The sequence below is a fragment of the Poecilia formosa genome, unplaced genomic scaffold (assembly GCF_000485575.1).
Source record: "Poecilia formosa unplaced genomic scaffold, Poecilia_formosa-5.1.2 Scaffold506, whole genome shotgun sequence".
Lineage (NCBI taxonomy): Eukaryota > Metazoa > Chordata > Actinopteri > Cyprinodontiformes > Poeciliidae > Poecilia > Poecilia formosa.
In genome coordinates, this window is record NW_006800445.1 from 51,829 (window position 1) to 78,293 (window position 26,465).

At 39.4% G+C, this 26,465-nt stretch overlaps 1 protein-coding gene and 1 long non-coding RNA gene across 3 annotated transcripts in view; both read right to left on the reverse strand.

Annotated features, from left to right (window-relative positions):
- LOC103156865 (ephrin-A5b-like) overlaps positions 1-26,465 on the reverse strand; it is an 82,033-nt gene that overhangs the window by 24,600 nt on the left and 30,968 nt on the right. The window contains exon 1 of one of the 2 annotated variants that reach the window (XM_007579061.2): positions 3,952-4,535. The exons of the other annotated variant lie outside the window; for it this stretch is intronic. Within the exon in view, the coding sequence (XP_007579123.1) occupies positions 3,952-4,031 (80 nt within the window). The 5' untranslated portion in view covers positions 4,032-4,535. Of the gene's footprint in view, positions 1-3,951; positions 4,536-26,465 lie in introns of those variants that run through there. 2 annotated transcript variants of the gene reach the window in all.
- On the reverse strand, positions 11,512-21,546 carry LOC107834029 (uncharacterized). The gene is made up of 3 exons (XR_001659812.1): positions 20,707-21,546; positions 19,341-19,351; positions 11,512-12,075 (listed from the first exon to the last, which is right to left on the reverse strand). It is a non-coding gene; the product is annotated as an uncharacterized LOC107834029 (long non-coding RNA).

The following is a 26,465-nucleotide window of genomic DNA, read 5'->3' on the forward strand; positions in this document are numbered from 1 at the left end:
ACACACACACACACACACACACACACACACGCACACTTTTCCACCAGTGAGGTCTCCCACACATCTAAAGCGATCTGCAGTCGCCGAAAACCTGGAAAAACGTTTCAGTTCAACCGTAGCGAAGCTCCGCCCACAACGCGCTTCACACCAAAATATTCAGGCTTAAATATTTAAATTATTATGTTGATATATTTAACTAAAATGTCTGAACAGATATAAGACGTGCAAAAGTAATAAATGTGATACAGAAAAAGAAGAAACTTCCTCAGGGGAAACTCCAGAGGTTTGACACGAGTTTAAAGCTTCAATAAATAGTCATAAAATTACAACTTTATTCTCAAAATATTATGACTTCATTCTCGTACAAGTTTGTTCTTGTAATTAGTAGTAGGAGTGTAAGGACCATCCAAATAAAATAAAAAAATAAAAAAATAAGAAAAATGAAATTACAAGAATAAAGGCAAAAGAATGCAAGGAAAAAGTAATATTTTCAGAATAAAGGTGTTACATTACGAGAATTAAATCATACTATTGAAAGACTAAGTTGAAATAATGACAATAATAAATAAATAAATCATATTTTAAGAATCAATTCATAATATTACAAGAATAAAGTAATATAACTTTATTCATGATATTACATTATTCTAAACTTTATGATAATAAACTTTAGTATAATAAATTTTGATAATTTAATATATTATTGTCATGAAATAATTTATAATCTAATACAGTAATAGAGAATAAAGTTGTTATATTGCAAGAATAAAATCATAACATTACGACTTTATTCCAGTTATTTTCTCACAATAACTCTAGTTCTGTTGTGGAAATGAAGAGAAAGGAATTACTGGTCATTGGGGGCCACAGGGGGCCTTTGGGCCCCCAATCGGCTTCCTCCGGCCCTGTTCTGGGACTAAAGCCTGAGAGCTGAAAAAACAGACGAGTGAGTGAAAGAAGCGGAGGAGGTGAAACGATGTGAGCAGAAACTGAGGGAACATGTTTGATTTAAATCTCCCACTGGTCCAGTACGCGAGCTAGGCGGTCTGCACATGAAACCATTCTGCTTCCAGTTTATTTGTTTGGCCCAGTTTCACACACGATGTCTCAACAGGCCCAGAGCATCTCCAGTTCCCATCCCTGAACAACGGGGAGAGAAACACCAGCTCTCCCTGCTGGTTTTCATCTTTTACTGGAAAAAAACCAGACAAAAGCTTCTGAAAGGCTTTTATTTTGCTAATTCCCTGTAAAACTTTTGTTCTGATGTCTTTACAACTCCGCAAATTACAAGGAAACAATAGAAAGCGACATTCTGGATTAATGCTAATTAAAACAGCTAACGGAGAAAGAGTTTGTCGCAACATTAGGCCTCCAAATTTGTTTAAAGCCACATAATTAAAATTCTTAATTCTTCATTAGATGTACTACACAGATCCGTATTTAAACCTTTTTTCTTCCTTTTCGCTTTAAGTTCAACTTAGAGCTTAACGTTAAAGTCAGTCTAAAGTTTAACTTCACAACATTTATCTTTTTGATATTTTATTACCGTTTTATTCTTGTTTTATTTCAACTGTTGAATTATTCAGACATTCTGGTGATATCGACTTTAATCTCGTATCATTACTACCTTTGCCTCGTATTATCATCACATTATTCGTATTATTATGACTGTTAGCTCAGCTAATAGCAGCAGAAGCTAATCTATCAGAACAATCACTTATTGATCATCGCTAAATAAACATTAAGCCTGAAAACATAAAACGGTAACAAACTGAATCTTCTGTTCTTTGGTTTGAGTGTTTTTGGTGTTGAATCCTGACATCTGGTGGCGCTGTTGTCAGTTGCTATGGCAACGAGCCTGCGTGTCATAACCGACAGAGAGAAAAAAACGGGTTTGAGTTATTTAACGGATTTTCTGGATTGTTTCCCTTTGCTGTGGTGCAGAGCAGCAACATCTCCAGGTTTCATTTAGTTTTCCACCGCAGCAGCGCGGCTGCAGACAGCAGTAAGATAATCGACTTTTTACCCTCCAACTTTGTCACATTTTAATTTGTTGAAAGTTAAAATTTGTAAGTATTAACTCACGATAAAAACCGACTGATTGAGGAGCTAAATGTGGTTGGGAGAGAACAGAGTAGGATAGCAACTACTTACATTTAATCAGTTACATTTATTTGAGTAACTTTTCTGCAAAAATGCACTTTTAGAAGTATTTTTACTACGTTGTACTTTGAGTATTTTTATTATAAAGTATTTCTTCTCTTACTTGAGTAAAATTTCTAGATTTTCTACCCACTGGATGAAAAACAAACATGTTTTAACTAAAAATCCACCAGACAGACACAGATCTGCAGTTTCTGTTAACATTTCTGAAGTTTTATACTGAAATAAAATAATTTGGAAACATTTTATTTTGCCTGATTTTGTTATTTTTTGTTACTGATATGAATAATTGTCATTTTGATCATTAAAAATTTTCACTTAGCTTTATATTTTGGTCCATTTGATGATGTCATTTTAAAATATTGATTGATAATCTGATCAGTTACTCAGTAGTTTATCAGACTTTAAATGTTTTTCCCTCTGACCTGAGGACAGTTTCTGGGCTCGCCGTCTCTTGGACCCAGAAAAATCCGGGCCTGCAGCGTCGTGTAGAGCAGCTAAATTTAGCCGCAGGCGGCGCGTTCCCAGCATGCCATCGCCGCTCCGCGCCACCTGGCCCGCTCCATCGCTCGGCCTGGTTCCCTGTCAGAGTCTCGTCCATCAGCTCCGGACCAGAACCGCGGCTCAGATTCACACCTTCAGAAGTCCGGGCCCGGTTTCACAGGCTGTATATTACATCCGCACCCGCTGGACGGCTCCGCTGATAACGGCCCGTTGTTTGGAAACTCGGTGTGAATTAAATGTTTTTCAACAGAGAGAAGCTTTCAAGCAACTGATGATAATTCACACAGAGAGAGAAAAAGCTGGAGCTGAAATTATGGCAGAAAATGAGGAAAAGACATAAACTTTACGACTAATTCTTCCCCCGTCTGACATGCTGTTATTTAGCATCATTTTTAATGTTCAATGCAATAAATAACTTAGCTTTACAACATTCATCAGGACGTTTTTCTGCTATTCAGTTCAGTTTTTATTCATATTATTGCGACTTTATTCTGGTTATATAATTTAATTGTTTTGCTAGCAGTAGATAGCATGATTCCTTCTGCTTATGTTAGCGCTGCATGCTAGCTGTTAGCTCCTTGGGATCATAACCATACTGCATTTGATTATTATTTCACTGTTTGACATTTTTGTCTTGGGAATCTCATGATCCAAATGATTTTAATGATGATCTTGAAGCTAGCATTAGCTTACTCGCTAACTATGTTGAGGTTTAGTTTACACGACGTTTTCATTCATGTTGTGTTTTCTGTTGCTGACATCTTTTAATCAATTTGGGAACAAAAGTTAAAAATTGTATCAAACTACAAAAATGGTTGAATGTGGTCATATTTAACCAAATTTACAAAATAAGAGCAAATACTGTTATGGTTCAGTTTTCAGGCTGATTAAGGTAAATATTTAGTCAAATAACAAGAATGAGTCCAAATCTACTTAAAAAATCTACCTGAACTGTGTTCAAAGAGTGGAAAAGGGGCCATGTGTGGCCCCTGACCAAGAGTCAATAATAATAAATTCATTGCACAAAACAAAGTAAAATCATCTGCAGCAATGTTAGTTTTTGCATTTTGAATTTAAATTTGCGGGTTTTATCCATCTTTATGTGCTTCACAGTGAGAATCTCCTGGTATTCTGACCAAAATGGCCGCAGAGAGAAGCAGAAATGTGGCTCTGGATGAAACAAACTGTTTTCCGTTGCTGCTTTCCAACAGCTGATCAGCATTAAATCAAAACATTCCTTCCGACCGCGTAAGGCTCCCATCTTTCCCACAGTCAACGCCGTACCTGGAGACGGATCGCCAGTCAGCGCCGCGGGGACGGTTACCTCGGCTGAACCCGGCAAAATCGCTGGATAAGAACCACATGCAGGCGGCTTCGTGTCGGTTTGAAGAAGGATTTATGGCGTGGATGTGATGATGGAGAGCACCATAAAGGAGGAACACAGGCGGCGCTGATGGATCGCCTCCTCACCTCACCGGCGGCGTCCAGACAGATGTGTGTCCCTTTTCCTGACGACCTCACAGCTGAAAGTTTGCCTTTATTTCTGTTTCCAGGCTCACTGCACCTCTGCTGCAGGAGCGTCTGGGTTAAATTACAGCCAAATCCCGTCATTATCGCCGTATTTTAGGGTGCAGACCGCAGCGATTAGCCCCGGCCCCTGAACCGTGGACCCCTCATTTAACACAACACTTCATGTAATTGTTATTGGACGTGCAGATACAAGCCTGCAGCTCAGACTCTTTTTCTTCTCTTTCCTCCTGGTGACGCAATTATTGCCTCGGAAAATGAGACAGAAAATTCAACAAAACATGGGATTGTTCATCCCAGTTCAGCTTTTTCCCCAACAAATGTAGCACCAAGCAAACAAATTCAATTTAAGTCCAAAACAATTCAGTTTAACAGAGAAATCTTTAACAGCATATTAAAGCCAATAAAGATACAAAAAAGGTCTAAATTTCTGCCAAAAAATTCAGAAAGTTTCAAGAAAAAACAAGGAAATTATCTGATTTTGATGGGTCGTAAATTTGTGAGAATCCCCAGCCCCCAAATTTTGAGATTTATTTCAGAAATGTTCAAGAAAAAAAGAAAGAAAGAAATGATCTACGTTCAAAAAGTTGTACATTTGCATGAAAAATGTCAGAAATGTTTAAAATGTATTTCAGAAATTTTCAAGAGAAAAACAAGGAAATTCTGAGTCCATGAGTCATAAAACTGTGAGGAAAAAACTCAGAAATTTGACACACTTTCCAAAAGCAAAAGGGAAATTTTAGATTTTTGGAGCTCAGAAAATGTCCAAAAGTCAAAAACTCACGAATTTTCAAAATTCTTGTTTTTTCTAGAAAATTTCTGAAACTCAACTAATTTTTTTTTTCCTAATTCATGACTTTTCCAGCTCAGAGAATTTCCTTGTTTTTTCTGAAAAATTACTGAAGTTAATGTAGAAATTTCTGAGTTTCTTTGAATAAAATAGAAAATGAAAGATTTATAAGAAAAAAAAGAGGCTTCTCTTCCAACATCAGTGTTTGAGCTCAGAAATTAATTTTGGAAGAATGTTTGTGTTATTTTCTGACCATACTCAGAAAGTTCACAAATAGTCATGTTGAACATGTTTAGGACTTTCATTTCTCAGCTTCTTTTACAAAGAAAAAATACCAAAAAAACTAAAAAGGCAGATAAATGAAACTGAAAATGAAGGATTTAAAAGAAAAAAGAGCCAAGCCTTGTTGTCCAACATCAGTGTCTGACCTCAGAAATAGATTCTAAAATAATGGTAAAACATTCATTTTAATGGTCCAGTCCAGAAATAATCAGATGTTCCTGTGGTGGGATATCAGAGGTTTTACTAAAAAACATAAAAAAAGTGAAAAACCGAATGAAATAAATTGAAAATGACAGATTTAAAGAGAAACGGATCTCAAAAGGCACTAAGCTCACATTAAATGTGAGTCCAGGGGTGGTGAGACTATATAAATACCCTCCCCTCTATTGAATGATGATGCTGTCATTTTTCAGACCCCCTGGGAGATGTAGAGCCCCGCTGAGCTGGACCTGGACCTCCTCTGGTCCGGCCCGCTCCGCTAGCGCTGTTAGCAGCTCTGACGTCCAACATGCCGTTAGTGGAGAGAGGCAAAGAGCGGCGCCGTCGTTTTCATACTGGTCCATAACCATTAGCATCGCTGTAAAAAGATACGACCGTCTGACGGGAGCGAAGCCACAGAGCCGGACTGCTCAGCTGCTCGCCAGAAGACGTCATTATTTTTTACGACTTTCTCTTCTTCGGATCTTAATGTCCCATCCTTCCTGTCCTTTAGTGGCTGAGGCCGGAAGATGGAGGAGATTAGTGGCGGGAGAGACCATCCGGTTAGCAAGACAGCCGGAGGTTTGATTTTCTTTACAATTACCAGAGTTCTGAGACGACTTTGAGTCCAATCGATGCCGCCGGGCCAGAACCTCCATAAATCTGAGTCCTTTAATGATGGAGGATTCACTTCCATCCAGAGGAAAACATTGGTTTGATCAAGCAGACTGGGATCGTTTGAATTATTTCCTTTTAAATTATGGCTAAATAGCTAAACCGTGGGTGTTCAAAGTAGGGGCCGCGGGCCATTTGTGACCCCTGAACTGACTGTGGTGGCCCTCTAACAATAATTCAAGAATAAATGAAGACAAAACTACGACTTTCAATCGAAATCTACTCAGAAATATATTACATACAACATAATGTGTAGGCATTAATTGATTATTGAAATAAAAGTCAATTAATTTAGAAATTGATTAATTATTAACTGGGGACATGGACTCAAAAACACAGCTTTTATTTTGATAGTACACTTCCGGTTATCTAAACTTGAATTTGTAAATTAGCTAAATACTCAATTCTGAATGAAATATTTAGCTTGGAAACTATAATTTTGGCAAATATGTTGTCAGAAACCTTCTTTATAAGACTATCATAAAACAACAAGGTGTCTTCTGTCAGAGGCGTTTTCACGGCTGCTGTGATACTGACTGCTACAGGAGATCCTGTCTACTGCTTTCAGCATCTACAAAAACATTCAACATTTAAACTCTGGGGTTAAAGTATTTTTAAATTCAAATCTGTTTTGCGATATTTGTAAATAAACGTCAGTAATTATCATCCAATGTAACCATGGCAACAGTTTAAATGCTGAATGATTTGTGTTTAATGTGAGAGTAAGGTGATTTTGGGAGGATAGTTTTTGGTTTTGCTGAAAGCACATGGTGCCACCCGTCGCCCAGGTCAAAGAGTTTTAACAATATTTACACTTTTAAACAGTAATTTTACATATTTAACCACATCACACGAGAATTATTTGGTGTTTTATGTTGAAATGATCATAAAGTGGAGAACGGTTGGATATTAGAGTCGATTTTGGAGTCAGAGGGTTTAAAGTGACCGACATCAGTCGACACTCACAGAAAATACTTCACGTCCTCAACACGTCTCAGAAACTGTTTACTCTCCGAACAACAGCCAATTACCCGGACAGGGCGGCTTTCAGCAGCTAACAACCGCACAGGCGCAAACATTTGGACGTACTCCGTGTTTTCCACACGACGCTGTTTGGTTTTAATTAAGCCGAATCAAAGCAGCGAACATTCCTGGCTGTAGAAATAAATACACAGTTGAAACCATTTCTCAACACAGACCTTACTGTTAAACATGCCCAAGTCTTTCAGTGCCATCGTTTCTCAAATGGACTATTTTCTCCCGTTTTCACAGGACTTGTTAAGCACTTTGATGAAAACTGTCATACAAACGTAATTGGGAGGGCGGCCATATTAACCCTGCGAGGGGCCCTGGCCAGCTGGGGGCAGTTACTGCCCTCTTTGTTTCCCCGTCGCTGCAGGAATATTTGCCAAACACCTCGACCATGTGCTGAGTTCCCCTAAACAAAACCTGGAGCTGAAAGCTGCTTCTTCCCCCTCAAAACATCGATTTGCACCAAATTCTTACCGTGAAAACAGAATATCATGTTATATTATATGCAGATGATAATCTAGTATTTATTATAAAACCTTTTAAAAAAAATATGATTGGAACTAAATTATTTTAGTAATTGATTATTTTTGATCATTAATTTGATTAAAAAAAACTGGCAGCTTACAAACATAACTCAGAAAATAATTAAATTCCTATTTTAAATAAGAAATAAAAGAATTTTATTGCCCAAACTGCAGTAATGCAGCATAACTTTAGTGAATGTTTGATCATCTGTTGCTAAAAAAATACTGTCTACTAATCAATTAAAAAAAAATATTTATAGGAGATTTTATTTACAGAATTTGAAACTATTCTGGCAGAACAGATTCACAGAAAAGAAGGTTGTTTTCATCTAAATTGAAAAATGTCTATATTATTTGTATAAAAAGTGAAGAACCCTGACAGGAAGACGTTGCAGCACTGATTCCAGTATAGATGCTCTATTCAGAGTGATAACGCACAAACTTTATGTTAAATAAAATCCTCTGTGAATCATCACAATATAACAAACATACAAACAGAGTGACAGCACATGAAGAGTTAATGTCCTGAAGAATTTCAGTTGTATTTGCTAAAAAGAATTTGGAAAAATTTCAGCTATTTCAGCAAAAATATCAAAAACAAGTTATGAAATCTCTTATTTACCGTAGAAAATCTGAGATTAAACTACAATCCCTGCTGAAATAATCAGGGTTTTATGAATTAACCATTTTATGCCCATCAGTGAACTAATCAACCAAGCAGCAGCTGTCTTTTACTTTTGCTTCAACAACTGTTTACTTTTCCCACCTTGTATTTCACATCAAGCGTTTACAACTCAACCCAAATAGGAAGCCATCTCTTGTGTTCACCCGGTCCAGCCGTAGAACCGGGCCGTCCCGGTTGAGTAGAGGCCTCAGTTTAACACCTGCGGGGCACAAAGTGCACCTCGCCCCCGTCGCTAGGCGCTAGCTGAGGGTGGAAACCCGATCCGCGCCCTGCAGGCGGGTAATCCGCCCCTTTCCTGCCCTGACAGCCCGGCGATCATCACTCAGGTAATACAAACGGCTCTGACCCGACCCGTGTTCACACAGGTGTGAGAGTCTCTGTGGCTTTACGTGTGAAACATGTCCAGACCCAAAGCTATGCTAGCTGCAGGTACCAGCTGTGATCAGAACGAAAATAAGAAACGTTTTAACAGGTAAAGGTTCAAATACTTGTGAAAATAGAACCCAAAACAGCAGCTTACTGCCAATAAGCTGATTGGTAGAAAATGCTGCATAGTTGATGGTTACAAACCAAATTATGTTGCAAAATAAAGTTTGACGACTTCTTTATCTTCAGGTTTTTGGTCTATGACTGCAGATTAATGACAAAAACAATCATTTAACCAACTCTGCTTCATTTATAAAGCAACTCCAACAACAAAACAAAGACATTTAGCAAATATGTATGGAGTGAAAATTCACACAAAAATAAGAACAAAAAGTAGGTTAAGCAGGTAAAATATGGCCAAATTAGCATAAATCAGATGGTAGAGATAAGTTTAAGTTTAGTCACTAGTTCTGATGAATACAGTGTTTATGAAGCACATTAGCATTAGCTTCCACTGAATACAGCGTTAGTGTAGCGATTAGTGTAACTAATGTTTATGATTACTGTTTACGGTTAGATAACCTTTTTGCTAGCAGCAGTAGCTAAACATTGATTTATTCTGGTGATATTTAGCTGGTTTAAACTTTGAATGCTGTTCCTACAGTTTGACGGTTTGTCTGTAAACCATAAATCATGAGAAGAAATGCACTAAACAGTAAATATGTGAGTTTCCATGCTGAGGATTTTCATCAGCAATAAAAGAAAAGATGCTAAAGGAGATCCGGTTTCAGAAACAGCAGATATAGGCTGAGAAAGCTGCGCAAACAAGAACTTCCTTTATTAAGCTGGATGAAGCAATTCTTGGCTCATATGTGAGGGAACACACCTCCTTTGGACTGTGGGTCTTTGGCCAATATTTTAACAAAGCCATGACAGTCTGCATGGACACACACACACACACACACACAGCATTCCTGCGTGCCTTCTGGCTCTCGTCCCACCACACTTGTCACCGGACGGCGCAGAGGGCCCTGCAGTGTGTGCCGGTCGGCCTGAAGAGGCTTTCACGGCCCTCTTAGCATGCAGATGGTGTCAGGTGACGAGACCCGGAGCTGCGGGACACAGATGGGTGTGTGTGTGCGTGTGTGTGTGGCTGCTGGAGGCCCCCAACTCGAGTGCTTGTTTCCAAAATGAGACACCAGCCTCGGGGAAAACCGCTCCGACCCGCTAAGAGCTGAAGAACATCAGCTGGAGCGTCTCTACGAATGGAAATAAACTCACCATTTCTACAACATTCAGGTTTCTTTTTTAAATCCTCCTGGAAATCAGCAGAGTTGGGTAGCAACTAGTTACTTTTTTTGAAAAACTTTTACTTGAGTAATCTTATCATGAAGCATTGTTACTCTTACTTGAGTAAAGTGTTTGTAAATGAATCCATGATGAATCTGGCGGTGAAGACGTTCGTCCTGTGCTTTAATAAAACCTCCGTCGGCGCGAACAGAAACAGAAACAGACGGACTCTGAGGTGTTTGTTTGAGGACGGCCGCTAATTGGGCGGAGCAGCATTTGCTCTTTTCAGCGCTGCAGCAGATGTGAAGCAGGTTTCACAGGCGGCACATGAGCAGAATGTAAATGACCTCGTTGACCTTCATCACTTATCAGACGCCGGGGATGTCGGCCATTTTTTACCACTGAACGCAGGAAGCTTTCAGTTTGTTCACCAATTCACTTCGGTCTGTAAACGTATTTTATTACTCGTATTATTTCAGATTATAACAAAACTATAATGTACACTGCAAAAACACAAAATCTTACCAAGTAATTTGGTTTTACTAACTTACAAATAATCTTTCAGCAAAATACAAGAGCTTGTTTTAATATTAATTCCTTAATATTGATGAAAAATTTCTGCTTCCATTGGCAGATAATTGAATTTATACCAAGATATTTTCCCACATTATAAGTGAAACTAGAACTTTTCATCAATTTTAAGGAATTATTTACTTAAAATAAACTCCTAAATGAAACATTTAGCCAAATATTCAGCAGACAAACCTGCAGTTTCTGTTAAAGTTTCATCAGGATTTTATTGAAAGAAAATGATTTGGAAAAACTTGGTTCTTAAAATACCAACATTTCCACTTTATCTTTATCTTGGTCAGGTTGAGTTTTTACCAAACACTTTTTCAGTCTTGAGTAATTTCTTGGTCGGTTGAAGTGGTTCTACTTTTACTCCAGTATAATTTCTGCCCACGTCTGTTGGTGAGTTAAAGAGGAAGGACCTGAAAAAGGATTAAAAACTGAAACGTCCACCTCAGACTCTAAATCGGCAGAACCAGCATCGTTTTCCCCCAGCCCCTGGGTTCGCTGTTCGATCTCTCGCCGTTTCCCTCCTGGCAGGATGCAGAACGATCAGACACGGAGCGAAGTGAAGGGCTGAGACCAGCTGGACTCACTGGCTGCAAACCAGGCAGAAAACAGACTCAGCTGTGTTCAAAACTACAGACTTTATGGCCCCAATTTAGCTCCATACAATCTATTGAGACATTTATGTCTCCAAAATACAACTGAACTTTGTTTAGAAGCATCAGAGTAAGAGGAGATGGACACAAATGCAGGCCACACTTTACAGATTTTAATCTGGAGGAAAAGTTCACTTCCTTTCATTAGAATAAAAATCCCAGTGAAACAAACTGAGGTTTGTGTTCAGCATAAAATCTTTTTCCTCTAAAAGAGAAAATATTCCTGGTTCAAATATTGATTCATTTTACAAAAACCACAAATAAACCGATTTCTGAAACTTTCACCGTTTCATGCGAGCGGCGGCCATATTGGATTGAAGATAATGTCGACCTCAACCATTCAGTTTGAATTATTGACCTCAAAATGAAACTTTAAGGTGTTTCTAAACGGTAGAAATGATTTTGATATGTTTTTTCTGAGCTAATTTATAAATCTGATATTTAATGAGGAACAAAAATGTCACCAGAGGACGAAGATCTGAAGGGAGGAAGTCGGTTTGGATTTTAAACTTCATGTCTGCTGTAAACATTTATAATCAAGAACACAAACTGAAGAGGATGTTGAATATCTAAATGTAAAGTCGGCTCTTAATGAAAGCGACGGCGTCCAATCAGGAGTCAGTCTATTTTTTTTCACAGCTCTTTTATTGTGAAAGTCCTTCCTGCGTTTTCTCACCCCAGGTTCGTCTCCATAAGGAGGAATTTCCCTCGTTTGGAATAAATATTCACCTTTGTGTTTTCTCTCTTTGACACCGGAGATGAGACGGCTACGCACACGCACACACACACACACACACACACACACACCTTGCAGGAAGATCTGCTTCTCATTAACACTCTGCAGAGAAGCTGCAACACCCTCATGCCAAACAATGTGAGCACATGTTGCAATCTGCCAGCGAGGATCCATCCAGCAGAATCAGCCCAATTTGTTCACAGTTTATTATTTAATACTGTTTGTTTTTTTCACTTCCAACACAAAAATCTGAATCTGAAGTCAATAAATTACAAACAAACACATCAAAAACTGCTCCGGTTAGCAAAAACTGACAGTTTCTAAACGTTTTCTAAATGTTTCCCAAGCGTGCGTTTGTGTTATTAGAAAGTCGCTGCAAACTGATGATGAAACACGAGAATAAAACGACTCAAGGAGAAACAAATACGATGAAAACACCAAAACTGAGCCGCCATCTTTTACAGGGAAACGTCAAGATGTTTCCTGAATTTAGAAGTTTAAAACTAAAAGGTTTTGTGGAGATTTAATGTGATAAAAGTGAAACATGGATGTGAAGGGAAGAGAGAAATCTGCACCGATTGCTTCTGCTGGTGCAGAATTATGTCCATTCAGGCTGCAGACGCTTTGAAATCTATTGTTTCTGATTTAATTCCACATATGGAAGAGACTCAAATCAGATTTTTGAGGTGTGAAAAGATCTATCGTTCAGACTGCTGGGAAAAAGTGGGATATGGGACACATTCACCCGTCTCCCAAATGTGAAGGCATTGAGACGCCTTGTGCAGTTTAACGCTGCAGAAATGAGACGTGGATGAAGGAAGCGAAGGTTCAGTTCAATCTGATTTCCTCTCTTTAAATTCAAATGATAGCAGCAGGTATGAGCTGCAAAACCTTACCAACTGCTTTGGTCTAGTTTTAGTGTCAATAACTTACTACACTTGAAATGAGAGAAAACAAACTTATTAGTAACAGCAGGATGAAGAAGCTTAAAGGGGCCTTATGTTGGAAAAACAATGTTTTTTTTATCTTTACATCGTGTTATTTTTCATTCATCAAAAACAAACAGTGTTTCCTTGATTCTTTCACCCATGTCTTATAAATTATTTAATCTCCATGGCAACCAAACACCTGGGTGGACCTAGCCCCGCCTCCGAGGACAAAACTCCTCCCCCACTCAGCTCCTTCAGACTAGCCAGCAGCAATTAGCAAACACCTGCTGAGCTCATTATAGGAGCCACTTCTCAGTGAAATGCTGGTTAAAATGTCGTTAAAGGGTTAATGGAGAAGCCATGTTGGGATGACTTCCTGAAGGCGGAGCTTCAAGTAGAGCAGAAGCTTCTTAAAGAGACAGAGGCCCAATTTCAAGGCGTTACATTACAAGGTAAAACTTCTTCCAAGTCACATTTGTCTCAAAGACCAAAAATGCTGTATCTGATATTAAAAACGTGTAAATATTTTGATATTTAAGGATGAGAATGTGAAGTTTAAGTATCATTTAATGTGGGGATGATTTCAGAGTTTATCTGTAGATTTAAATGTTTGTAGGTTAAGAAAGGGAACAGAAATCAGAACATCCTTTATCTTCCACCTGATTCTTTTCTAACAAATTATGTGAAATTGCATGTCAAAGGCCAAAATAGCTTGTTTCTTTTTGTTGTTTTTACTTTTTGTCTGTTTGAAATAAATATAACATTTTCATAACAACTGAAGTAAACTAAATAAAATGGTACATAATGCTGCTTTTTAAGTAAATAGTGGAGTTTCTCTGGACTATTTCTCTAATAACATGGGAAAAATGTCTAATTAGTAATAAAACTGCTAATTTAACTAGAACTTTTTCATCAATATAAATGAATTATTTACTTAAAATAAGGTCCTATATTATTTACCATTTAGTTAGTTTTGCTGTAGTCCAGGTGTAATAAGTTATTTGCAGTAGAAACGAGACCAAAACTAGTTGGTAAGATTTGGTGTTTCTGCAGTGAAGCACGGATTTACAGTTTGTGCTGGGCTGAAACTTGACCTCCGTTGTGGATCAGAGATGTTAAAGCGGCAGCAGAGAAACGCTCTGCGGTCGGTGGCGAAGCGGCAGCCGAGGCGCTAATCCTCGGCAGAAGGTGTCGCCGTAGAGAGGGAATCTGTCAGCGCCCAGAAACGCCGCCTTCGCCTCTTTTCGCCCTCATTCCTCAGATAAACACGAAGCCGTCGCCATGACAGGCGTATCTCCGTCCCTCGTGTGTGCCAGACAGAACCCATTTGTTCCTGGTCTGCTGGGCCTGATTCGGGCCTGACAGCTCGAGGTGAGCTGTGGAGGACCAGCGATAGGCCGATGGACGACGAGATAAGGAGCAGAAAGGTGCGGCGGGCCTTTCTTCACCACACAGGCAGGGAGGCCAACACAAAACCCACTGGAGACGGAGCCGCCACACCGGGGAAGAAAGGAAAGGGTTCTGGTGTTTTCTGTCAATTACAGCAACATTTAGTTTTATTTCCTGTTTCATCATTTCTCTACCTGTGAAGCACTTTGATCAGCTGATGTTGTTATAAATGTGTTATATGAACTTTGACTGGGCAGCATTTCCACGTTTTAAACGTTTTACGTTTTCACTCATTTCCTTCAGGGTTTGTTTGTCGACAAACGGTCGTAGTTTTACAATAAATACCTTCAGTTCCTCACCTTAACAATGACTTTAGGAACTGAAGTTGTTTTCTCACCAGTAGATTCGGTTCGACGGCGACCAAAGCTGCAACATTTGTTAGATTTTCAGCTTTCACTGAGTCAAAAGAACCAAACTCTTTGAAAAGCAGTTCCCCTCCTGGCCTGTGGGGGCGCTGCATGGATAAAAAGAGACATGACGGTTCAGACTGCAGATGCTTTGAAAACAATCAGATAGTTCCACAAAAGGAAGTGGCACAAATTGGATGTTTTGGGGCTAAAAAAATTGGAATTGGGAGAATATGTGGCGCATTTGCCTGCCCTGCTTAACCCCAGGGCATTCTGGGTAAATCCAACCAAAACAAGTGCATAAGTCCCAATAGCAGGAGAAATGACTAGAGAGGAATCCTACAACCACTAAAATCTGACACCACTACCTTTTTATTTACATTTCATAAAGAAGGAAGATGCACTCTGAGGTTTTCATGTAGTTTTTCTCAGTGGTTCTTGGTGCAGCGCCTCCGCAGGCGAGGAGGGGAACAGGTTTTTCATTTAGTTTGGTTGGTTTGACAGTGTAAAGAGAAACAGAACCACAGCAGCTGAAAATGTAAGAAATGTTGCAACTTTTGTCCCAAAAGGAACCGAGTTCACCAGATTATCAGGTGTGAAAATACCTGAAAACTATTGGATACACATCTGACACAAATTAGATCAGTTGGGAGGTAAAAAGATTGTAATTGTTCCGTTCAGACTGCCATGAAAAGTCAGATTTGGGTTGTGTTAGCCTGATGCGTCGTTTAGAAAATCACTTCAATAAGAAACAATGAAGTCTGGCTGATAAAACCAGAGGCTCCAGACATTTCAACCAGACTTGTGTTGTGAATAAAGTGATTTCAGAATAAAGGTGCAGATCTGTCAGCTGTATCTGTAGCTGCTGAGCAGCTGCAGGCTGAGGCAGCTGTCTGCAGAAAGCCAGGCGGCATCCAAGTAATGCTACAGAAGCTGCCGCAGAGCAGCGCGGCTAACGAGGCGGAAGAGGCGTGTGTGGTCCCGGTACCACCGGGCTGGCACCGCCGCGCTCCCCGAGGAGCCGCCGCCGCTGCCTGGCGGCGCCGGGACGGTCGGCCACGCTGGATGAAAGCACCAAACGACGGCGCAGAACAAAGAGGAAGAGGAGGAAACCTGGACTCTCTCTCTGTCTGAGTGTCGCTCTCTTATCCCTCATAATCCGCTCCACAAACACCGAGGAGGAACTCCTGACACACTCCGCTTCCCCCGCCGGGGATTTTCTACCTAAACAAACAGCCGGAGCCAAACGCACACAAATAAATAAACTGTGGAGATGCAGCCGCTGCCGTCTGCTACCAGATCCACAGAATGATGGTTACTCTGGTTCCTGGGAATCTGCTGGAGGATTACAGACTTTATGGTTTTAACGTTAGATGACAACATTTACTGAGATTCCTGGATTTGATCAAAAGTTTATGGAAAAACTTCAACAAAACAACAGAAGAGGAACTGAAAATGATCTTATGTGTCTGAAATATGACTGAGTAAGAAAAAGTCATAAAATTATAAGCTGTATGAAAAAAGTCAAAATATTGAGAAAAGTTGTATAAAAATAAAGTTGAAAAATTCAGAGAATAAAACCACTTTACGAGAAGTCGTACAAAAACAAAGAATAAAGTCGTATTACAACAAATAATTGGTAATAATATGAGAAAGTTGACGACAATAGATTCAATATTTCAAGAATAAAGTCATTATACTGTGATAAATTACAGTATAATGAGAATAATGTTGTAATTTTACGGCATTTTTTCATTCCAATTTTCCATCCCTGATTTATCTAAATCAATAAAACATTTACCAATATATAACTGAGTGTTTATTTGGGTTTTGCTCACATTTTGTTTGGTTTTTGGTTTTTAGATCATTTATTCCTGAAAAGCAGGTCATCCAGCAGCATTCCCAGTATTCCCAGTATTCCCAGCATAGCTCCAGACCTGCAGCTCTCCAACTGGGACCAGCAGAAAGACAAAGCGGCCATAACTCTCGGTCGGTCGTTACGACAACAGGCCATTAGCTAAATGGAGGATGAGCTGCGGCTAAATAAATCTGAGTCTCACCCTGACCTCTGCCACACATCCCGGGTTGCCAGGTTGGGCAGGTTTTCACCCATTTGGGCTGGAAAAAACAGCTGAGACCTTATTAATGTTTTTGTAAAGGTTTCAGAGGAAAATAGTCATCGTGTGGCAGAAAAGCAGAAAACGTTTGATAAAATGTCATTGACATCGTTAATGATTAGTAAATGTTTAACTAAGTGCAGCTATGCAGTGAGATTATAAAACAAAAATCCCACAGAAACTTTATGATTTAAAATGACATATTGACACAAAAACAAAAGCTGTTTTCAGTCCCAGTTGGATCTGGTTCTGGTCAAAATACCAAAAATGTTTTGAATTATCACAGCTCTATAAATGTGGCCAATAATACATATTATGTGAATATATGTAGTGAAAGATAGTAATTAGGACTGAAACAATTAATTGGGCCACTGAAGGTAGAAAAAAGGAGTAAATTTCCACCAAAAAACTCAGAAACTTTTGGCACTTTGAAAAGTAGAAAAATTGCTGGAAAAAATAGGACATTTTGAGATTCATCTCAGAAATGTTAAATATATAAACAAAATTATTTCTGAGTTTGAAAAGATAAAAATGTTTTAGAATAATCCCAGGAATAATTTCATGGATTGCTAGAATCCATGAAATTTAAAAAGTCTGCTAGAAAAAGTTAAAAAATGTTGAGATTTACCTCAGAAATCTTCTAGAAAAAACATTTCTGAGCTTCAAAAGTCAAAAATTTGTCAGAAAAATGTTCAACATTTGGAATTTTACTGAGTTTATAAAGTGGAAAGTATTTGACCTTTGAAACTCAGAAATATCCAAGTTATTTTCTACAAAACTTTAAGAAAATCTCAAAATTTTTCTCACAGATTCTTTACTTCTGGAGCTCAGAAATTTCTTTGCATTTTCCAAAAGTAAATTCTGAAATTAATCCCTAAATATTTTTCTACTTTTTACACTTAGAAACATTCCCTTTCTGAACTAGAACATTTTCTGGTTATTCTCAAAATTTGAGCTTTTTTCTAGCAAATTTTCAACTTTTCAAACTCCAAAATTTGAGTTTTTGGTGTAAATTAACTTCTCTCTCTCTATGTGGGTCTGTTAACATGAGCTTTCCTGAACTTCAGCAGGTTTTACGTTGTGTTTGCTTGAAACTGACCAATCTGGCAACCAGCAGCCATCCTTCAGCAGTAAACCAGGGACCTTTCCCCCATCATGGCGGCCTTTCGGTCGGCTCACTGTAAATCTCAACCGGACCGGACCGAGTGACTCCTGGAGACGCTCCTGCTCCAGCAGATATGGAAATGTCACCGACTCAAACTGCCGGCGGCCAGGAAGTGACCTCCATTTTTACTTTTCGCCTCCCTCCAGGGAGGCAGAGGGAAAAACTAAGCGTAGCTAATAGCCGTGTTAGCTAACGAGTCACATGTGCTGAGGGGTTACTCAATGACTTCCCCAACACACTTTGAAACAGATGACGGCTGTTACCGCACGGCTAAACACAGGGCATGAATTACGGAGGAGTGTTGGGGCGAAAATAACGCGTTTCTTCCACCGCTGGTAAACTAAACCTCAAAAATCCCCAAATAATGGCAGCAAGACGAATACCAAAGACATGAGCTGGAAGTAGGCGGACAACACGGCCCACATCAGAGTGATGATGTGATCCAATTCGTCCGGATTTGTTAACGATTCAAAGGGGAAAAAAGACACTTCTGGCAGCTTGAGTGCTGATGGTTTTAATTTAATTTGGCACACATTGTCTCTGGAAGCTGTTTTGACAGAGCAGAGGTTTGCTATGCAGTGAAAATGACCATTTGTGTGCCAAATGAACAAAGACATAATCATTCACAGGGTCATTTTTATGTTTAGAGTTTTCCACAGGGGCAGAGCCAAGGGGTGGCCATGAGGGGGCCGACGCCCAGCAGGAAATTCACGTATCTTCAACAGGAACCGACTGGAATGCAAAATACATTACAGAATAAAAATACAAATATTTTCACAAAGGTGAGCAAAGTAGCTCATGGAAATTTAGATATGCTGATAAAATGATCTTGTTTTGTTATTTGGTGTTTTGTTTTTTGTTTTTGTTGAACAGCAGTACAAGAAATTCTAGTTCTTAAATCGAAATCTGAATCGTAATCCAACCATCTGTTGCTTAAGCGTGTTAATCACTGATTCTCTGTTAGATTAATTTATACATAAAAAACAGACAAAATAAAAATCTGTACTTGGGTCCAAATAAAATAATGTTTAAAATATTATTTTGTTCAAACACAGAATCTGATACTGGTGCAAATTTATCATATTGTTAATGGTTATAGTGAAAAATTTCTTAGACTTTGTCGTAGCGCTAATCTCAGTGTGCTAGTCGAAAGGCTAACGCTAGTAAGTTCTCATTTGGCAGCAAAAGCCACTCAGTAATTAATACTAACCTATCATTAATCAGATCAATAGCTAGCTTCCAGATGGATGTAGCATCCTGTGAAAAGTAGCCACAGATGGAATGGGATGATGAGAAACTCATTAAAATAAGAAACTTTCACAATACAACAGAATACAAAACTAGTTAAAATAAGTTTTTTGTTATAACGGGATGCCCAATGAGAAATGAGAAAACTTAAGGTTATAATTAAACCTGAAACTTGTTAAAATGAGGAACTCATTTTAAGGAGATACAAAACTTGTTCACAAAGGAAGTTTTCACGTAAGACAGAAAAAAGAAAGGAAGTCAGACACCAAACCCCGTCAACGCCTGCAGATCTTCCAGATTGTGTCTCTTTCACACATTTTGGCTCCATTAGATGTGAATCCTGATTAGAGAAATCAAAGTGTGCCAACTCTGTGTTTTTAACGGGTTTCCATAAATCAAAGAAGAAGAAACCGGACGCCCACAGGTCGATGGCGCCTCCGCCCCGCCGCCGTGCCCCGTTTCATCGGTTATCGGCTTCCCGCGCGCTGCCGGGCGTCCCGCCTGTTCAAAGCGCGGCGCTGAGCGGCGCATCGAGCCGCTGTGGAGGATTTCCTCTGATCCTCTTTGTTTGGGTCGGCCGCTGAGTTTTTATTGACTGTCTGAGGAAGAGGGAGGAAGAGGAGCTGCGATAAGGTCACGACCCCCCACTCGCACCTCCACTGATAACGCAGGACTCGCTCTGGACTTCAAACACAGATAACGCGCCTCGCTGTTATCTCCGTCTGAAACGGCTTCCTGGAAATCAGGTTTTAATCAACCGAAAGAACGAGGAAACAAAAAAACAGAAAACAAAACATGGACGGAAAACAAAGACTGGGAGGACAGAGGCCTAACTTCAACTTCCAGTTTTCTTTCAGTTTTACTGTAACAAACTTCACATCATTTATGCTCCTATGAAAACATAAAATACTGAAATTCACTCTGAATGGAAGGAAGAAGTTTCTACAGCGCAGGAATCAGAAAAACTGCAAAAATGAAACAAAGAAGGAAAGAAAGAAGGACTAAAACAACAGGATGGAACAAGGTAAAGACAATAGGAAGAAAGGAAGAAATAAGTAAAAAAGAAAGAAGGATGACAAAAGGAAAGGAAAAAGGATGCAACAAAGAAAGGAATGAAGGAAGGAAGAGAGCAACGAAGGACGATATGCGGTAAAAAAGAAGGAGGGAGGAAGCAGCACAGTAAAGTTACTGAAAAGCAAAGAATGGACAAAATGAAGGAAGAAAAGACAGAAAGGAAGAAAAGGAGGAATGGAAGGAAGGAAGGAAAGGACACAACACTTGAGGAAACTGAACTCCAAACTTTCCCTCACCTCCAGCTAGCTTAACGTAAACGGCTGTTAGCGGAGCCGCCGCCGCCGTAAATCAAGACGCTGAGCTGAAATGAAGACGAGACCACAACCAAACAGGAACTGTGATATCACACACACACACACACACACACACGCACACACACACACTCAGCTCACAATGGCGCTCCACACGCCAGACGAACACGGAGAGATCACAGGCCGGCTGACATAGTTGTGTACACGCTAATTATCCACGCTGGCTCGCCCACAGCGGGCTTTTCATGAACAAATCACACACTCTCTCTCTCTCTCTCTCTGTCTCTCTCTCTCTCTCTCTCTCTGTCTCTCTCTCTCTCTCTCTCTCGTCGGGACCGGGACTGCCGCCATGTTTGATCCGGGGTGAGAAGTTCTCCACCCCCGACGGTAAAAACAAAACGAGTTGTTGTCGGGGCGCTTGACAGCCGAGGATGCTGCGTTTTGTTCCGGCGCTCCGTGAACAGCCGTTTTGTTTGAAGGATGACATCCGGACAATGGCTGCCATCGCACAAAAGCTTTTGAATAACACCGGGGTCACGGGGTCAAGACCGTCCGACCCCTCGTGACACGAAGGCGACGGAATAACAGAGAAAGACGAGCCAATAAAGCCTCCATGTTGGTTTTTCCACTTAAAAAGCTGTGTGATCTGATGTTGACGCCATGTTTCCTGCTGTCGTCACGGCGATCGAAGGGAAATCCAACCTCATCCGATCTCTGAGTCGTTTCCGGTGAAACATCCAATTTATTCTGAAAACTGATGAATCAAGGAAGGAAAAGTTGAACAGATTTTTTCTGGCAGATTTTTAGTGAACGAAAAATAATTTTATCATAAACTACATTTCTTACGACTGAGGATTAGCTTAAAAAAGGTAAATTACAGGATTTAGTCACATTGTTATGATAAAATAGCCGTATGATAATAATGTCAAAATACTACAGAATAAAGTCGTAATATTAGGAGAAAAAAGTAATAACTCAAGAATAAAGTCATAATACTAACAGAGTAAAGTTATATGCTAAAAATTTAAAATGTTAGCATGCGAGTTTCAATCACATGCTAACATTTCTGATATATTAGCTACAGTAGCATACTGAGTTGTGTAAAGCCAGATCAGTGTAGTGATACCCCACATGTCACTAGCATACTGCTGAAATACTGACCATATTTTAAACATCGTTTCTAATTATCAGCATCAGATCCACTGATCCAATCGACCCAAATCAGCAGGCCCCTTTTTAATTTATTTCCTTTTTCTTTGGGATCAATAAAGTATTTTTGAATTTGAATAATGCGTCATTCATGACATTCAACCAATAAAATTCCTGTTTAATTTTTCTTTCTGCTGGATAACTTCTCTGTCGCTGATTCTTCTGTTTTAAGGCGTCACAGTTAGCATTAGCATGTTGCGTACCTCAGTGAAACTAAGGTTTTCTCCCATCAAACTGATCTGAGTATTATTCCACATCTGGTTTGCACAGGCGAATGAAGAGGAAAGTGGAATGTGTGCCTGTCTTTGCTTATCCACATGTAGCACTGGGAGCTTGCTGTGAAGAAATTCTTTGGATTTTTTGTTGTTGCTGGAGAGAAGAAGCACTTTTAACCAGCTTGATTTCAACAGAGAGACACAATAATCCTCCAAACATCAACACAAACATGCTTCAGATCCCCTCCAGGAGATCCAGCTCACCTGTTTTCTATCAAACATGACAAATTTACAGCCATGACGTAGCTGGAGAAGGAAAACTCCTGTAAAAGTTGCAGGAGGGAAAGTGCTATCTCAGCAATCAGACGACACTTATGTGGCTAATCTCGGCCTGAGTGGGTGATCAAACAGAAACCAGCGAACAGAACCATCAACATCGTCTGTTCACACTGAGACACTAAACATCTGTGAGCGTGGGAGTCCATCTGCGCTTATCTCTGAGGCCGATGGCGGTGATAAACGCCCGGCCGGGTCGTTACACAGACGTAGGTGAACAGCAGTCGAGTCGCGGCTAATCGCCGCACGTGGAGAGTCGGATTGGAGCAGCGTCACCTGAAGCTGCCAGAGCGTGACGAGTCGAGTGGCGGCTGGCGTCAGATCAGGTCGTGATTCTACGCCCGGCGAGACTTTGGGTCGTCTTAAATAAAGCGGTGACACATTTTATGACGAGTTGAAATGAGGATACAAGAGGATTCAGTTCAAGAATTCAACTTTCAGCTTCTATGCACCGCAAATCTGGAACAAACTGACGGAAAACTGAAAAACAACTGAAACACTGAGTTCCTTTAAATAAAACTAAAAACCCAAACCGTTTAGAGCAGCTTCTGAACCATGACGAATGAAACATCGTCCAACAAATCTGATGTATTAACAATCACTTGTCAAATACAACGTCTGCTGCTGGTTTTCACAATCGTTTAGTTTCCATGATGTTTGAACTTTGAACTGCCTGAAATATGTTATACAAATAAACGTGATTGATTAAAGATGATCTATTATGTTTCTTTGAACAGGTTAGAATACGTGTATGGCCTATACAAAACATGCTCATTACATTTTTTGTTAAAAAAATCATTCTTATATAATGAGATTGTAGCTGTATTAGGGCATCCTGTCACTTTAAATCTGAATAATCGCCCCTCCCAATTTAACATTTAAACTCACATCTGACAATGGCTGTAAACAGATGCACAATTATACAACCACAGTTCTTTGAATAGCATTAGTAGAGCCTCCTGTGCAACTAACAAGAATGTAGCAAGTGGTTTCAGGACAACTCACCAAAAAAACGCTTCTCTTTTCCAGCAGCCATTGAACAGCACATATAGAGGTAAAACCAGCTGACCAGAAATGCTGGAGCTCAGCTTGGGTTGCTAGGTAACGGCCGGAGTTCTGCTGGGGTTGCTAGGTAACGGGCAGAGCCCGGTGATTTGTGGCTTTACTTTCTGTAAGTTTTTCAAACGGCTTGTTTTCCAGACACTAAAAGCATTAAGTTATTGCCAAAATCTGTCTGGGTGGGTTTTTAAGTGCTTAGACTGTTCCTAGAAGGAGTAGAAATGAAAAAGAATATATTTGTTTTTATTTAAAATCCCCATAAGACTACTAACACCACAAACATTACAAAAAAGCTATAATTAAATAATTCCTTACCATTTAAAAAGTACAAGCTACACTGGCAGGCAATTTTACTTATAACAATGCATGTTCTCATCTTATAAATAAAATAATCTGAACTTTTTTCATAAATATTAACAAGTTATTGACTCATAAGCTGCTCCTATATGTTGCTGAAGTCACCTGAAAGTTAGTTTTGTCTGATTTAAGAGATTTGCATTAGAAGTGAAACCAAAAATACTTGAGATTTTGTGTTTTTCAGTGTAGAACCTGACAGAACCACCCTCTAAATGAGTAAAACTCAACAGTTTCTTCCTTCTAATTCCACTCATTTATTTTTTTAAGCATATTTCCCAAATCAAAGCCAGTCCATATCCCAGGCCATCAATTCGCCTCCGATTCGTCTCCCGGTTTAAACAGCTCATCAGGAACAGCCGCTCTCCGTAGATAGTAAATAAAATAAACAGTTGTCTGCACCGAGTGTTTTCTGGCTCATCAGCTGTTTGAGCGCTGCGGTAAAACGGACTCACATGTTTGGCTCGACATGAGAAAACTCTGTCAGAGGAGAGAGCAAGACGTGAGAGAAGAGGAGAGGCTGGTTTTACTGGTCGGCCTCCAGCTCTGACCAGCTTCAGGAGGTAAAGAGAAACACATTTTATGGGACGTTTTACTGGGTGTCGACAGAGCCGGGCAGAAACTAGTTACGTTTACCGGAGTAACTTTTTAGAGAAAAATTATTTTTACTACGCTCTGCTTTGAGGAATTTTATTATGAAGTATTTCTGCTCCTACTTGAGGAAAATTTCTGGATTTTCTAAACACTGAATGAAAAACAAACATGTTTTAACCAAAAACACAGAAACACACCTGAAGTTTCTGTTAAAGTTTCTGAAGTTTTTTATTGATGGAAACTGATTTGGGAAAATAAATAATTTGCCTGATTTTGTTATTTTTTTATTATTTATATGAATTATTGTCATTTTTGTCCTTAAAATACCAAAATTTCCACTTACCTTCATATTTTGGTCCATCTGATGATGTAATTTTAAAATATTGAATGATTTATAATTTGATCAGTTACTCAGTGTTTGAGTAACTTTTTACCAAATACTTTTTACTTTTACTTGAGTTCAGTTTTCGTTTCTCTGCTCACCTCTGGAAATAAGAACCAACCAGTTACATTCACATGAGTCACTTTTTTGGGGAAAAATTTTACTTTTATGAACATTTTTACTACGTTGTACCTTTTATAGTAATTTGTTAGATGGCTACGTTTTACTCTTACTTGAGTAAAAGTATGTTGAGGTAGTACTCTGAGTTGAGTAAATGTTTGGGTACTTTACCCTCCTCTGCACTGCAAAAACACAAAATCTTACAATTGAAATGAGAGAAAACTAACAAGCAACTTTTCAGCAGGAAATATGAGTTTAAGTCAATAATTTCTCAATGTTGGTGAAAAATTAATAGTTTCTTTTTCCAGATTATTTCACTGGTAACTTGGGAAATAAGTTACCAGTGAATATGTTAAATAACCTGCCAAGAACTAGTACTTTTTATCAATATTAAGGAATGACTGACTTAAAAAAAAGCTCGTATTTCTTGCTGAAAAGTTACTTATAAGTTTGTTTTGTTCTAAGATATTTGCAGTAGAAACTGGAGTAAAATTCCTCGGTAGGATTTTGTGTTTTTGCAGCGTTGGGCTGCAAACCGGACAGCAGAGCCAGAAGGACTCAGAGTTTTTGTCTTTTTTATGTTTGCGGTTAGTTTTACCACCGGTTTAATCTCAGGGACTTTTAAAAAGTCCATTAAGGCGAGTCGGGGAGACGTCCGTCACCTCCGGTCCCTCGGCATCGCACACCCAAAAGGAAAGCTTGTAAAGAAGAAAGATGGTGAAAGCGCCTCCTTTGTCTCCAATCCTATCAGTGTCACAAAGGTCACGCTCCTTCAAGATAACCCGGGGCGATCGCTGTGAGCGCCGGACCGTTTTCCACCCCGTCTGCGCTCCGTTTTCTGATTAGGTGTCAGCAGAATTTCCTTGGTTTGCAGACGACGCCTTTCAAGTCGCGGGTTTCTCATGGGCCTGGCGGCCCGATTCGGACGGCGGGGGGTTTCACAATGTCTGGACGCACAAACCAGGGTCCATATTTATCTTTGCAAATTCAATGCAGCACTTTGCAGGGTTGGCTTGGCAGCGTGAAGCTATTCTCTCTAAATGCCGTTGAGTCTGGAGCCCAACAGGTGGAAAAAGGTCAGGGGACCCGAAGGAGAAAGCTTTTCTCTAAAACGTTTCGGCCGATTTCTGCTGTGAGGAATGCAGCAGGAAAACTTTGAGCAGGCTCTGCTCCTGCAGCCACTTAGACACAAGGTGGTTTGGTTGGTATTTTATTTATTTATCATATCAAATATCCAGAAAATCCAGCATTTCCTCCATCTGACTCTCTTCCAAAAACACTAAAGCTTCTGGAAGTTCCTCTACTAAAGAAATATGAGTTTTAAAGTTGGTCCAGTTCATTTCAATTAAATAATTATACAGATTTTAGTGCAATTAATTACTTTTTTTTAAAGTTCCCAGCGGAACCTTTATATTCGCATGTTTCTGGTTCTCCTTTAAATCAGACGCACAAGCGACGTCTCTAACCCAACTGGTTAATTTTAGCTTTTTTGTCGATAAATAGTTTTCAATAATCTGCGATTAATTAATTACAGACCCTGAAATTAACTCAGTTAAAATTTTATTCAGTCCCACCACTTATTTAAAGATTTAAATTAAGATACATTTAAAGA